Below are 14601 nucleotides of genomic sequence, written 5' to 3' on the forward strand. Positions count from 1 at the left end.
AGCTACTCGTATATATTGTGATTCACCAGACGGTTTACGAAATATACAAAATGAAAATGGTTTCAAAAACAGATGAAAAAATTGCTCAAAAGTCGGTAGGGCTCATTTCACTGTCCACAGTTATATTTATCATGAATGTAATTTTTGTTTTATTATTTAGATAATTTGATTGAAGAGAAGAATCCTGACTGAATTAAGGGGGTATTTTCTAGGAGGGATTGGTTTTTGGAAAAAAAACCTGGTTTCCACTTCTCCATCTCTATAAACAACATTCTGAGAAACTTCGCAAGAAAATGAAGATCATGCATAGCAGATATTATGTAAATACACAATACATACTTCAAGTTCATTTTTCAATTGTTTTTATCATTCCTTTGGAAGTTCAAAACAATTTTTGGTATGGAATGGAGAAAAGCCAGGAAGGTTTTTTCCCAAAAAATATGAATGTCGAATCAATAATTGGGTTTTCCAGTAGGCTACACACGGAATTATTATTTTCTCTATTTCCCTAATTTCTCCTTGTTCGATAATTATAACAAAGATACATTCTTTCTCACAATTGACTATGTATAAAATGAAACTTTTAATTACGTCTGAACCTAATTTGAGCAACACAAATCACCACCAATGCGATTATTGTTAATGAACCATTCTGGCGATGTTAAATTACGTGTTAATTAATTTGATGGAGCCACGGCTGATTGAGACATAATTGGAGTTTGGTTTGAACTAATACAACAAATATAGATTAACTCGTGATGTCAGTCCATCCGTATGAATGGATTTCAAGGACTGAAGTGAATGTCAAAGTAACTGATGTAATATTTAAAAGACCGGGTAATCGTTATATAGGAGTTTTCGAAATTGTATTTATCTCGAAATTTTTGGCAAATGAAATAGCCGATATGAAAAGTTCAATAAAATGCATTCAAATTGGCTTTCAAAGAATTTGGTCTTCTTGATGAAAGATGTCATTAAACGAACTTATATAGAGCCCTTCACAGTCTATCTTGTAATAAGACTTAAGGTCTGTTGCATGCGTCACCACACTATATAATCATATTTTTCCAGGACTAGGTTAACCAGAGTTTTTTGCATAGCCCAGTACTCCATTTCCGAATCAGTAGAGAGTTGTCCTGGAAATCTTGAGGGAACACTTGCTACATGAATAGTATTTCACAAGTGTTGTTCATGACGAAGAATTTAAAGAACGAGGTTTTAATGATAAACGAAGAACGAGAATGTTTCCTACTTATTTACCAAACTCAAACATCTCTTCATGTAGCTGCAGTTTCGTAAGACTGTATCATCTTTTCCTTCAACCGATTTCCTGGAGTCTTTGAAGTCCACTAGATACTCGTTGGGATAAAAAGAGGATTGTTCCGAATTCTTGAGGTTCTTGTTGAATATTCTTCGTGAGCAAAACAATAGCAGAATTAATACTCCTAACCGCTCTGGATTTAATGATTCCGTACAGTCTATCTCGTCTTGTGTTTGTAAATCTTCTGCTAGAAAAATCCTCACTTGTTTACTTTGTAGTGAATGCTCAAGAGGTTGCAAAAACATATGTGAATTTCTGGAACTTCAACTAGCGTTTCCTAATATTAATGAATCGAAGAGGTTTTGTATTAAAGTGTATAATATTTTCAAATTCTTGTAAAGCGCTTTCGACTTTCGTCATCATCAGTGCTCACTTGTCAGGCAACAGGAAGTATCGAGATAAGTGAATTGAACATTGTAATATTTAAATTATATAAAACAAAATAGGCTTATAGCCAAGAAAATACATTTTTGGATTCAGGCCATGTGGTTCAGTCAAAGTATCTTAACCACATGGCATGAATCCAAAAATGTATTTTCTTGGCTATAAGCCTATTTTGTTTTATATAATTTAAATAATAAAATGTACAATTCACTTATCTTGATACTTCCTGTTGCCTGACAAGTGAGCACTGATGATGACGAAAGTCGAAAGCGCTTTGCAAGAATTTTAAAATATTATACACTTTAATACAAAACCTCTTCGATTCATTAATTCCAATAAGTGTATTCAGCTTTTCCAAATCCTTTTGTTTCCTAATTTGACTAATAACCAGTCCGTGCAAAGCCTATTGTTAAGCCATTTGGAAATGGAATAAACAGGTGATGATCGACTGTATTGCCAAACATGCGCCACACTGACTGTTATAAGAAAACAAGTATATCTAAGGCACAAGTCAATCTGATAATGACACTGATGATCTTCAAACATGACTCAACCTCTGACGGAAGCACCAAACTGTTACGAAGGTTCGAAATAGATGAACACTTCGATCTAGCAGACCACTATTATAATTTTCATGCAGTCATTGTTCACTGTGGTTCTGGCATTGATCTGGTCATTATTATGCCTTGGTCAAAGACGAAACGGACTAGTTTAAGTTTGACGATAGTCGTGCTACTAAGTGGTCTGGCGATATATTAAATTTATTGGAGTATTGGAGCCTCTGGATAAAACCTACATTTTGTTTTATGAGAGAGGACATTGGAAGATCAAGATCTTCAGATGATGTGGTGCTAAGAATACATCAGACGTGTTACGTATACAAACCAAGAATAGACAGGGTTACTCGCTTTTCGTCCAGGTCCATCAGGACATTAAAAATATACACATCACTGGAGGTAGGCCACGGTCAAAAATACTAACATTAACACGGGATAAACCAAGATATGGAACTGAATCCTGAGTGCTATAATTCAATGTTATATGAAGTTGGGATCCAGTTTTATGACCTGCAAATGCCTCTAAATGATAAAAGTTTGGAGGCTATACTGGGGGTTTCACTAGTGAAGAATAAAGTGGTTAGCTACTTTCGAAGAGTGGACTGTGAAAAAATACTCTAATGTGATAGAAAGTAGATTCATCAGCTGTGAAAGCTGCAAGTAGATAAGTTAACTACCCCGATCATTCAAATTCGCATGGTTTTGATTTGAAATGTTCATTTCTTGTGGAATAGCAGAGCGTCAGACTCCCCTATGTTATATATAGGTATATATATGTATATTTCGACTGAGAGACCCCGTTAATCTATTTTACTATTTTTATATATATATATATATATATATATATATATATATATATATATATATATATATATATATATATATATATTACAATGTAGGTTTTCACGGATGGTAGAATATGATGTGTTGTTTTTCCGGGTGTTACACCTCTCGAAGCGAAGCAGTAACTCGTCTTGATAATGCCATCTGAGATGATGGCGAAACGTCGACTATCGAATAGTACACAACGGATGAACACCCGGAAAAACAACACATCATATATATATATATATCATATATATATATATATATATATATATATATATATATATATATATATATATATATATATATATGTATATATATATATATAACAGAATAATTAGTGTCTGGATTAACTATAAATCGGTTTATTTCGTGAGGTTGCAGTCAATAGCTGGGCTGTTACAAAGAAAACTCTTTGTTATATGTCAAGCTTTCGGTATATTTCACACTTTCGTCAGGACAACTACAATAACAAGATTATATATCTTGTAAAAAATATATAAATATGAAGAACTTACTAACGTGAGAATAAAATATAAAATGTCAGCCAAAATTTTTGTCAACTGTCATTATTTAATGTTTTTCTATCTGTTTTTGAACCAAGCGTCTGCCTTGGTGCCCTCCTAGACTAGACTCGGATACTAGAGCCCGGAAGGACCGCGAGCCCCGACACCTCGAACGCTTGGATCCGTACAGAAGCAGGCGAGGATACGGAACAGCATAAGCCGTCCAGTGCCTCAATATGGGGCTGCAATGCACCCATGAATGGATTACCGCAACCCTGTATCCCTTTACCCGCTAGCGGAGCCGCTGCCCCTAAGAGGCCAACGCCAGTTGGAGATGAGGCTCACTAGCCTCCAGCCGCGAGCGGGCACTCACCTCCCCCCTAGAACTCATGTTAGGAAAGTTCCCTTTCCAACGTTTGATGAGTAATTGAAGAGCATGGGGCCCAGCACCGAACCTTGAGAAAGTTTTGTATTACTTTACTTTTGCTGTCTCTTGAGTAGATATTTCTGTTATTATAGAAGCTAAGTATTGAGTTAGTTATTTCTGAAGGTATATTGAATTAATTGATCATTTTTTCTTTCGAAATTGGGAGACACACTGAGACATAGGCCCCTTCTATATCTATGAAGCGAAACGCCAAGTAATTACTTCAAGAGAAGTTGTTTTGTATATGAAACCACGGGGGATGCTACGGCGTTTATGCGGAACCAAACTGATTATTCGTGCACATATTTTCGATAATTGAGCCACCATTTAAACCTATACTTTATCATTATTTTCAATATTTCAAGTAGACTAAACTATAAGGTGATTGGCCTATATGATCCAGCGAAGTTCGGATATTTTTTTTTCAAAATGGGAATCACTAAAACGTCCTAAAGAGAAAGAAGACACACGCTCCTTGAAAGTATATCATTGAATATAATATAATATTGGATATTATCCAATAGAAATATCTTAACGGTATCCAGTGAGTATGTATGCATTTGATATTCGATATATCCAATTTCCGGAGATGTGGTTTCAGGGGGTGTTCATCGGGCGAAATCCAGTTCTGTTATTGTGAAAGGTTTCAATAAGAAGTATAACGAACTTTTTTCAGGCGTTTCATCACTCGTGAGTGGCGAGGCTGAAGACGAAGCAACTTTATCAGATTCATTTATCATCAAAAAATATTTTTGATTTAACTTATTTTCTACTCATCATTTCGCCTGGTTTTACAGTTTATTTTTTGATCAATCCGTAACACTATAGAACAGTTCCATATTAGTAGTCACTGAATTCTCAGAAATATTATTGCATTAAAACAAAAACATTGTTGTCAAGATTGTGATCATATATACTGTATCATCATTTTTTCTCATCTGTTCTCTACACCACTAAAAGAAACAGATTAAGAGAATCTGAGAATTTAGTACCCACTATTTTGGAATTATAGTACTGTATAGTACTGTGAAAATGAAATCTACGGTATCATCTACATTTCATTGTTTTCTTTCTTGTTGGTCAAGTGTCAGCTTTTTTTTGATTGTAAAATATGTTACCGATAGTTGAGTTAATTTCCGTGTTCGATAATTCATGAGAGACGAAGGATCGGAGGATTCACCTCAATTTAAGATAAATATCCACTAAGTGATCACAAGATACATTTCCTGTAAAGAATATATCACTACGGTACTAGAAATTAATTAGAGTCGATTTGTTTATTAGAAACTCAGAAAACACTTGCAATCGCTGTAAAGACTGTCGCAGAACTCATCTGAGATATATGCATCAAATAAATTCACTGTATTCATCTCAAATCCAATATGGTGAAGAACAGATAACAAAAGAATGTGATTTAGTGTATTAAAAGTACTTGAGTAATATATTAAAGAGAGAAAGAGAACGAGCTATGTTCACTCCTTGAATAAGTTATGGATTTTATTCAAGTATCGCTCAATTCCATCTCATATCGAGAGTGCAAGAGCTCGCGAATGCCAGATTTTTGTTATTTTATGAAAACCGAATGTTTTTTTTGGAATTTGTGATATTTTAGGTTTGCTCCTAGTCAGAATCTGCAGTGTTACTAGAAGAAATAAGCCACAACATGTCTTTTATTGTTTCCCTTTCTTATCTGCATGCCCAATCTATGCTGTGTTATCATTTCAACCGAATGTTAACCTACTTATTTGTTTGACGTTTCTCTTCCTATCTCTGGTATTCCTTCTGTATAAGTGAAGTTTTTCTTGATTTTTCTTCGAATTTCACAACTCTTCTTGTGATTTTAATCAATCGATATGATGATTCTGAAAATTTCCTGAACGATCGAATAGAATTGAATTCCATTACCTTGTTAAATCTGTTTCCTAATGTACAAATTGGTAATAAGTTTATTTTATGTACGTGAAATTGGGTAATTTTTTTCATTATGGTTATTTTTTAAATTTTTTCATAGTCATTAAGTAGGTAGAAAGTCATGAATCAAATTGATATATTGTATGAAGCACTGATTAGGTATCATTCTGTCAGTATGAACACACCCGAGGAAGCTGTTGTACAGTGAAACACGTGATGCGGTTTTCGAAACTGTTCAGTGAAAATCTCACAATGAAGTGTTACTAGACTACGTTATGGATTTTTATTAAGTACCGACCAATTCTATCATATATCAATTCAGTAAAAAGCGATTTCAAGCAACCTCAGATTTGTTACTTCATAGTCATGAATTATTTGGGACTTGTGTTTTCCGCTAAAGACTATCACATATCTATCGAAGAACAAGAATGAGTTGCGACTCACTGACGTCAGTATCTATGGTCTGACGAGCACTGAGACCGTAATTTTCTCGATCGCTTTCCAGATTACAATGTGATTACATTACAACGTTCGGTTCCTCTCAATTTTCAATCGAGTGTCACCATCGCGAAACACCAGCGCTAGCAAATTTCACGACGTAACAGGAGAATATCCGATTTTAGAGACGATTTCCGTATCGCTGTTGTAATATCTTTGGCAACAAACACTGTTTATTCTTGATTTTGAGCATTATGATTCGAAACAAGACTTGAATATCAAATGCCAATATGAAGGAACTTGTCATGAAATTGAACATGCTCAATCATCAACACTGCAATTTAGAAAATTTTCCTCTATCTATTACGTATCATATGTTATTAAAGGATTTGAATGTCGATAGCTACATAATGTTAAATATAGAGATTGTTCATCATATTGGTTCTAACTGAGGAAGTATGAAAAATTCAATATATGGTAATCCACACAATAGCCCATTTGAAACAGTCCATCTGAAATATTTTCAATAAAATGTTTTTTTTCGGCAACTTGCGATTTCAGGGGAAAAAAGTTTTTGGCTTTCTACTACTCCATCTTGATACAAAAAATGTGAGGACCTTCCAAGAAAAGGAAGGAAGCAAACAATTTCAAAAGGATCATGCAAAGAAATAACTTTCAGACAAAATTGGAAGAGAAATCCCTCCCAAAAGAGATATTTTCATATAAACACTGAATTAAACGAAAAAAAAAACTTTCGAAACAAATACATTCATATGAATACTGAATTATACAATTTCTACTTAGTTTGTATTACATACATTCATTATGGTATTGAATCAGATTTCATTCACAGGATTCCTACACAATATACTAAATGACAAAGAGTGAAAATTTCACTTACATGGAATACAGTGATCCTTACTGGTAGACATACGATGTTTCGACATAGGAAAAAACATAAGGTTATCCAGATTGGTACTGAAGAGCCCTAAGGCAAGTGTCTTATGGTGAAACATCGTAGGTATACCAGTACCAAGGTGTATAACATTATGAGAAAAAACATATAAAAAACATTTGAACATATATTCTTTGCATGATCTAGACATCTATTCCAGTTGATGCAATGAGCTACAAAGTGAGTATAGCTGGAGTCGGCTACAAAGTTACAATAAATATTCACAAACCCTATGTAGTCATAGCAACCAATCCCATATAATCTAAATTACAAATTCTTGCAGGACTACTTAATAAGAAAAATAACCTGTCAGAAATTTTATATACCAATATTTAGATTATCTGAAATTACAGTTCCATATCGATAAAATATATTATGTGGAAAAAAAAATTGAAAAATATGGAAATTAATACTGAAAGGTATGTATATACTCTTAGGAAAGTTTAGTTACTGGAAGAGATTTCCGGCATTCACTTCTCCATCGTTATACAAAAAATTGTAGAATACTTCCAAACGAAGGAAAAAGCCGTCACGTTCAAAATTAATTTTTTAAAGATGTGTAGATCATGCAAAAATGTTACTTTTAGATAAAACCCGGAAAAAACCCTCCAGAAATAACTACTTTGACATGAACATTGAAATACACGACAGAAAAAAAACTTTGAGAATAACTTCCTCCATATGAATATTGAATTGAATAAAAATAAATTTTTCTTATTCTTTTTGTATTCCAAATATGGAATTGGATCAGATATCATTTATTGGAATGCTGCACAATATAATGTATGAAAAAGTTATGATACGAAATTTCATTTACATTACCACCATCCAGGAATATTAGGAGTTTCACCTCGGAATGGGAGATAGTCTGCTATAAACATCTATAAACCATCATTTCGGCATCCTAAAAATTGTTTTCAAACGTACTTATATGTAGAAGGATGTCCGCGAATACAGGTATTCCACGGTGAAAGGTCAAAAAATTTATTTTTTACACATTAATTACAAATATCTTGCTTTCTATGGATTTCATGCTATTTCTATGTATCATAAATATTGTGGAGAATTGAATTTTATACATTTTTTGTTCAACGAACGCCGTTCGTACGAAACCGTGCGATGCACATCGTCCATTGCCTCAGCATTCGTCCGGATTTGTAGTAGAGTTGTTCTGGTTCTATGAAATTCAGGTTCTACGACGTCAGGAGGCGCAGTTGATATAGAGCGTTCTGGTTTATTGAGAATAAGTTCGGATTGAGGAATCCTCTGTTCTGATTTAGGAAATTTCTTGAAGATGAAATAGGGTACGCCCAATTGAAATGACAAATACATCTATATCTTCTCCTATTGTAACAGCAGTTTTGTGACGTTCATATTTATCAATAGCTGTTTCAATTATAAGAACATATCTGGCCTGTTTTGTTGTGATATTCACAGCTTGCAATTTTTCAATTACCATATTAATTAGCTCATTTTATGATTTGGATTTGATAGAAACTTTTCTTGGGTAATAAGTATAACCGTATGTTTTTGAAAGGGCAGCAGTTCTTTTCCGCTGCTCCATTACTCCATTGTTTTCATTATAGTCTGAATAACCATCAAATACACCAACAATTTCTGAACCATAATACCTTCGTAAATAATTCACGTATTTATCTAAAATAATAGAAAATGTGTTTTCTCTACTCCATACAACGCGATGCAGAAGAAATCCACCATTAATAATGAACGTTACGTTATTTTCATTAACATCAAAATCGATGAGCGTTAGGAATCACACGTTAAAAGGTAAGACCTCGTTAGTCCTTAGCTCACACAAGTTTCTCAACTTCTGAGAGTTGTCGTTCGTATGGGGGCGGCAGCTGATTAACAGAAAAACAGTTTTTTTTTAAACAGATGAGCGAGATGAGCGAGGAACGAACTTTAAACGTTCAAGCCAGTCTCGAAATACCTACACAGTAGGTTAAATGGACTGACGCCTATCAGAAAACAGCTGGTTAGTACCTCATCCACTAGATGGAGTGACACCTACTGTGTAGGTATATTCGAGACTGACTTGAACGTTTAAAGTTCATTTCTTTAGATTTGTTTACTGTCAGTCTTCAAGCATAGCTCACTGACTAATAAGAAAAATATGAGTATATTTTCGAAATATAGTTTCCCTAATAACTTTTTAATTACACGAGTAGGTAAGTGTAAGTGAATGAATAGATACTGAATTGTCGAAAAAATTATTAATTATAACGTAATAATTGATGAGAAATGCAAATTATTCAGAATTATATTTATCAAAAATTTATGAACTGAAAAAAGTTTGTTTCGAACATTATTTCTTTCTTTGAAAGTTTCCCAAAATATTTAGTATAAAGATGGAGTAGTAAAAATCAGAAAGCTTTATGAAAATCATTTTTCTCCAATATTTACAATTTCCTGCAAGATGCACTATCAAATTTCCATTAGGAACGAAGAGGATTTCAATTCTGAACTTTCTGGTCTAAAGAATTGGACTTTTGCTTCTCTACATTATTGAGTGGTATTAGGACATGAACTTATGGAATGGAACTTTCAATCTTCATCTCAACAGAGGAATGTTCACCAAGTTCGTTCTTATATTTCGTTTTCTGTTACAAATATCAGATACTGAAAAATCTCAACAAATAAAAAAGATTAACTCTGTATATTCCACATTCGCCCTAATTGAACTGGATTGATGAAAGTCCTGAAGGTATCAACTTCGAAATACCGAATAAACCAGTCAAATACATAATCGTTTAGGCTTTCAGCTGTTCCACACACAAATATACACCCACATTCGGATCTTTCATCAGAATCCAATTCCTCACATTCAATTTGAACATTTCTCATTTCCAAGCGAACGAATCGAAAAGCTACTCACATAGGTTTCAATTAAATCGCTTCTATGTGGCACGAAATAGTTGTGGTCCTCCATTTCCCTTCTCTTCTTCACTCGGATGAAATGTTCTGTAGCACTGAGGTTTTTCCTGGCACACGCACTTGCTAAAAATTCTTCTACAGACATGGAGTCTCGTACATATACGGTTGCCGTAGCTGAGTCCGGCAAAGATACCTTAACCGTTTTTTCTGATTCATCACGGGAATTTATCTGAAAAACACATATGATACTTAATATTATTTCAACTTTTTCAAGAAACGTTGCCTGTTCATAATGGGTAAATTTAAACTCAAAACTGTTGTGACTCCAGCATCTTCTATACATTTTTTTACAATGTAATGCTATCAACTATTTCAATGAAGAAATTGGCAAGGTACTCGTACATGCGACAGCTGTACACTGGAGAGCGAATAGGATGGGATATTAGTGAGTATTATGAATACTCTCACCCATTACTTGATAAAAATTAATGCCATTATCCGTAATAATAATCATAGCATTTTCAGAATACATTCAATTCATATCGTGAATCACAACAGGGTCTTTTTTATAATTATTTATTAATTAAATGATCAAATCTGGTAAAACATCTGGATTTTCAAAAATATTGGTAAAATACTGGCATTTTATGTCAAAATTTGATTACCTGAAGAAAACTAATTTCCTATGCTTGCCACCTTCCATATGTCTCAATGCCTAACAATTTATTTATCGAGTTACAAAAAACAAGCTTGAGATGGATGTATACAGGGTCCTGCAACAGTGGCACGGTGTTCCATATCTCTATTTAGGAAACAGATAGAAATCTAAATTTCTATAATATTACCTTATTACTCGAGATCGACAAAATAAAAATATTGGCGGTCACACAGGGTGTTACATTTTTTCTGGGCGGATCCCAACTGTGTTTTTTCAAATGGCAACCTATATTTTTTATCATTTTTTCGGTTTCTACATAAAAAATGAAAGACACTTTATGTATATCTTCACTTCGAAAATATTGACGGTTTTCGAGATATCTAGCATGACAGGTTTTTTTTTCCAATATTCGTCACTCAGAATATTTGAAATTATAAAGATGTGCCGAGTCCAAATGTATTTTTTTTTGGTCAAATATTCTACAGTGGTAACTCTCTCAAACGATGTATCTGAAGTCGACCTGTGATATACAGGGTGTGAAAAACCGCTTGCCACATATTGTAAAAAAAAATTGCAGAATTTTCCTTATTTTGAATGGAACACCCTGTATATTATTGATCCATAAAGAGCGTCAACAAAACCTCTACAAATTTCATTGAGTATTCCCTATGGCTAAGTTCAATAGTTTTTCTTAAAAAAGCATTTTTTTTCGAAAAATGGTCGTTATTCCTATTTCTACGCCATAAACTCGATGAAAGACTGTTTTCAAAGCGAAATCCATTTGACGAATGATAAGAATGTACGAAAGATATCTTGTTTCAATTTGTACATTATAGCGTGTCCTATAGTTTTTCTTATTTTTTATTTGATTTTTTTTTATAAAAATGACAACTCTCTATTGTATCGCCATACTATCAATGATTTTTTTACTGTAAAATCCATATGTGACGGCTGTTATCGAGATATATATTATGTTCATAACACATTTATTCTCTAAATAGAACACCGTGCAATTTCTTCATTTGATGCATAGTTTTTGTTCAAGCCTTTCCTAAAAATATCGCCCCATGCCTAAAATTACCTGTTGCTAGATAAACAAGTTTTGAATTACACCGCAAAATGTATATTCTTGAATAATTACAATAATTTCAATAATTATCCGATATATCTATCGGATATAATCCAGCGCCCTTCGTGGTATTAGCCAGGGGAGTAGTTGTTTTCTGATAGGTGTCAGTCCATTAACCTACTGTGTATGGAGTTGAGACTGGCCTGAATTGTTCTTAGATAATTTGATTTATAGCCAGTCTTCAAGTATGCCCACTGACTATATGTGAAAGTTTTCTTTCCTTTACGAGGAATTGGGTAAATTTCGGATATGAAGTTGGTTACCTCGTTCATAGGCAGATGGGGCGACGACAAACCTGTTGTTTGTTGTATTCTTCAGCTTAGTTCGAGGAATGATACTCTGACGGAATTCGATTTTCAATTATCGGGAATCATCGACTTTATGTTGATGATATACACTACCTTGCACTGACGAGTGGCCAAATAGCCCGAAACCGGTCTGCAAGTGTGTTCCAATAATTGAAAATCTATTGCGGCAGTTGTATCGCCAACAGCATATGCAGGAATAACTTCCGTGAAGAATTCTGCACTGACACCTGTCGGATATAATCAACGCCCTTCGTGGTATTACCCAGGGAAATAGTTGTTTTCTGATAGGTGTCAGTCCATTAACCTACTGTGTAGGGAGTTGAGACTGGCCTGAACGAATTGTTTTTAGATAATTTGGTTTATAGCCAGTCTTCAAATATGCCCACTGACTATATGTGAAAATTTTCTTTCCTTATACGAGGAATTGGGTAAATTTCGGATATGCAGTTGGTTACCTCGTTCATAGGCAGATGGAGCGACGACAAACCTATTGTTTGTTGTATGCTTCAGCTTAGTTCGAGGAATGATACCCTGACGGAATTCGATTTTCAATTATCGGAAATCATCGACTTTATGTTGATGATATACACTACCTTGCTCTGACGAGTGGCCAAACAGCCCGAAACCGGTCTGCAAGTGTGTTCCAATATAATTGAAAATCTATTGCGGCAGTTGTATCGCCAACAGCATATGCAGGAATAACTTCTGTGAAGAATCCTGCACTGACACCTGTCGGATATAATCCAACGCCCTTCGTGGTATTAGCCAGGGGAGTAGTTGTTTTATGATAGGTGTCAGTCCATTTACCTACTGTGTATGGAGTTGAGACTTGCCTGAACGAATTGTTCTTAGATAATTTGAGTACCTATTTCATTTACCTCACTACCACAAATAAATACATTTATGAGAAGTACAAATATCTAAACCCAATCTGAGTCCAAAAGCTACCCTGAAAGTATCATTATCTAGTATTATTCCCAGATTAGTAACATGTAATGTATTCAACCAAGCACCAGATTCTTCAATATTGACGGCAAGCCATTTTCCGAGGGAGATGACAAAGATGAAGTGATGGAGTTAGATGCATTTAGAAATTGCATTTTACTAGAATTAAAGGTTCGTCCCATGCTTTCTGAAGTGCTTTGAATTCCTAGGGACATGACTTTTGGTATGAGAACACCAAATAGATTCGCCTTCGATGGTTAAACTATCTTGGTGAAGGAGACTGGAAGTATCATTTCTATCAATTGCGAAACATTGTTGGTGGAAGACAAAAATGCTGGTAAAGTCAGCGATGATGCTGAGCGCAGACCCACTCCTCCACGATTCACAGGCAATGTTGCTTGATACCAAGAAATATCGGTGAAGCCGCTGTTGGTAACATTTTCGATTATGTTGCATAGGTGATCACCAAATTTCTTAAGGTATACTTGACTTTTCCAACAAGGAGAACATTTTAGAGTGAGTATAGAGTAGTTTAGGAATGGCTAAACAATTTTTCAATAAAAAAAAAAAGTGTGCATTGGCAAATCGTATATAGTTAGAGGGGCGCCAAATAGTAGATAGTTGTCCTGAAAATCTAGAGAAGAAAATTGAATTGGATAATTTAGGAAACACTTGCTACATGAATAGCATTTTACAAGTATTGTTCATGACGAAGAATTTCAAGAACGAAGTTCAAATGATGAACGAGGACGGGAATGTTTCCTACTTATTCATCAAACTCAAACACTTGTTCATGCTCTGCAGTTTCGCAAGAAGGTATCATCTTTCCCTTTAACCGATTTCCTGGAGTATTTGAAGTCCACCAGATACTCGTTAGGACAACAAGAGGATTGTCCCGAATTCTTGGGGTTCTTGTTGAATACTCTTCGTGAGCAAAACAATAGCAAAATCAATATTCTTGACCGCTCTGGACTGAATGATTCCGTACAGCCCATCTCGTCTTGTGTTTGTAAATCTTTTGCTGGAAAAATCCTCACTTGTTTACTTTGTGGTAAATGTTCAAGAAGTAGCGAAAACTTATGTGAATTTCCGGAACTTCATCTAGCTTTTCCTAATAGGACTAATAACCAGTCCGTACAAAGCTTATTGTTAAATCATCTGAAAATGGAATTTTTAACAGGTGATGATCGACTGTATTGTCAAACTGCGCCAAACTAACTGACTGTTATAAGGAAACAAGTTTAGCTGAGGCACCAATCAATTTAATAATAACACTGATGATTTTCAAACAAGACTCAACCTCTAACAGAAGCAAGAAACTCTTTGGAAGGTTCGAAATAGA

The 14601-nt window shown here is 34.5% G+C and overlaps 1 protein-coding gene across 1 annotated transcript in view; it reads right to left on the reverse strand.

Annotated features, from left to right (window-relative positions):
• Positions 1 to 14601, reverse strand: part of sif (guanine nucleotide exchange factor still life) — a 653408-nt gene that overhangs the window by 85508 nt on the left and 553299 nt on the right. The window contains 1 exon segment of the mRNA XM_074173996.1: positions 10221 to 10448. Coding sequence (XP_074030097.1) covers positions 10221 to 10448 — 228 coding nt within the window.

The sequence above is a fragment of the Leptinotarsa decemlineata genome, unplaced genomic scaffold (genome assembly GCF_025532065.1).
Source record: "Leptinotarsa decemlineata unplaced genomic scaffold, Ldec_3_MD MMD2_tig00000505_RagTag_RagTag, whole genome shotgun sequence".
NCBI lineage: Eukaryota > Metazoa > Arthropoda > Insecta > Coleoptera > Chrysomelidae > Leptinotarsa > Leptinotarsa decemlineata.